At 43.3% G+C, this 2,140-nt stretch overlaps 1 protein-coding gene across 1 annotated transcript; it reads right to left on the bottom strand.

Annotated features, from left to right (window-relative positions):
* Position 1: 1 nt before the first annotated feature.
* On the bottom strand, positions 2 to 1,708 carry LOC110306032 (protein DBF4 homolog A-like; the record flags this gene model as incomplete). Its single annotated transcript, XM_021178227.1, is given in 3 exon segments — positions 2 to 513; positions 516 to 546; positions 548 to 1,708. Coding segments are annotated over 3 exon segments (1,605 nt in total), but the record flags the coding sequence as incomplete, so codon positions are not given.
* Positions 1,709 to 2,140: the final 432 nt, after the last annotated feature.

Genomic DNA, 2,140 nt, shown 5'->3' on the forward strand with positions numbered 1-2,140 from the left:
GTGGAGTTCTCGCCTTCATTGTTAGCTGCTCTTTTGATGTATTTAATGCCACCAGGTCAGAAGCATGACCTATCACAACATGAAAGCCCTTTTCTTGCAGATCTTTTGCTGAAAGCTGTGTAATGTCTGCAGTTAACTGTGGTTGGGGTAGATTACTTTCTGTACTGAGATGAGAAACTTGTCCACAGAATTGCGACACGCCTGGAGCGGCGTCTACTCTCTGTTCTCCATCATTTCTACCTANAGTCACTTGGTGTTCCAGTGTGCTGTCATGCAGAGGTAGCTGTGAACACTCCTGCTCTGGGTCAGGCTCACTGGCATTGAACACGCTCACTGGTTTCCGGTCACATCCTTTCAATCCAGCTGAAGAATAGGTTGTAGGCTCTGAAGCAAACCCAGGCTTTTCTTCAGGTTTCNGGGTTTCTTCATACTGAGAGTTCTGCTTGAGCAGTTGCCCACTGCTTTCTCCCACGTCCTTCTGGAAATTGGGCTCCAAGAGTGGCTTCTCCTTTTCTTTTTAGGTGTGTCTCTTCCATATTCCACAAAAATCGAAAACTAACTGAGATACAATATCATCAACAACTTGATACTGGTTACTCTGTGCAAAGTTTCTGTGTTTCTCACTCAGAAGGTGAGTTTCGAGATCTTCGTATTTCTGGAAGCAACATTCACAATATCCTTTTTTTCTCTTTTCCTTCAACTGGAGTTGAACTGGGGTCCCACATTTATCGCCATCCGTATTAATTCTGAGCTTGGGCTGAGCTTGTTTCTGGACGCTGGATGACTTCTCTATATCAAATGGACTGCAGGGCTTCTGAAGAAAGTAGCTTATACACGGCATACTGGGGAGCTGAAGGTAAAATGGCCTGTAGCACCGGTTCACATCTTCAACCTTTAAAAAAGGCTTCTTGAGTCTCCCTGTTCTTGTCTTTTGTATTCCAGGACCAGCTTTTTTCCCCGCATCCCTCCCAGAAGCACTGGATTTCTTGAGTGCACTCAGTGCTTTCTTCTTTTGTTCAATGTAGTATCGAATGTCATCAATATGAAGAATCTTTACTCCCCATGATAAGGCATTTGATAATATACTATTAGCAGGAATAAAATCATGATCCTTGACAGCTTTTTCAGCTAACAATTTTCCTCGGCTCAAACATACTCTGTCTTGAGACTTAAAGGAACTTCCATCATGGCTGGGATGAGGAGAGGTGGTTTCTGCAGTATATGCAGATTCTGGACTTGGTACAGGAGAAANGCGACCCAATGTCTGTGCATACTTTGCTTCCTTTTTATTTGAAACAAAATAACTGATATCTTTGCTGAGAAATTCTTCAACTCGCCCTCCGAGTTCCTTTATATCTTTTTGTAGTTTCTCACATATGGTGATAGAAGGCAAGTCAAGGTAAAATATTTTTNCCCAAAGGGGCTTATATTTGGATTTTTCCAGTCTATTATCAGCCTTCAGGGATTTCAAGGATGGTCGATTCTTTTCATTTCTGTCTTGGATGCCGCCCGGGAGAGGTGCTTTGCTGTGGATCCTCATGGTCTCGAGGTTCTTGGCAGCCACCAGGGACCTACATGCTGGGTCCGTACCGGGGGCCGCATGGGGCATGGGACGGCCGCGAACACGAAGCTCCCAGGGCCTCCCCAGCCCCCGCCCCGGCCTCGGCCTCGGCGCCGGGCCGCGCTTGAAGGCCGGTTCCGGCGCGGAGGCTCGGAGCAGGAAGAGGCTGTAGCTCTTGTTTAGGTTTTTTAATCATATATTTTCATGCCATCCAGGAGCAAAGGGAGTTTAATTTGCTCTTTCCTAATCAAATACCACATAGTTTCCTTTTCTTTACACATTTTCCAGGACTTCTGATAAGACTTCAAAAAAGAGGCACTTAAAAGAATTGTCCTGTATCAGTTCTTAGTAAGAAATCTGTATTTCTACTCTAAAATATACATTTAGTGTGGTTGTATATGTTTTCTTTTTGCTAGGCTTTCTCTATCCTCACTTTACAAAGCATATATTAGATAAAAAGGAGGTTTTATGCATTGATATGAGTGGATAATTTTTATTCTTTTAGCCTGATAATATTGTGGATTACATTAATTGATTTCAAATGTTGAACTAGCCATGCATGCCCAAAATTAAATAATT

Source organism: Mus caroli, chromosome 2 (assembly GCF_900094665.2).
Source record: "Mus caroli chromosome 2, CAROLI_EIJ_v1.1, whole genome shotgun sequence".
Classification (NCBI taxonomy): domain Eukaryota; kingdom Metazoa; phylum Chordata; class Mammalia; order Rodentia; family Muridae; genus Mus; species Mus caroli.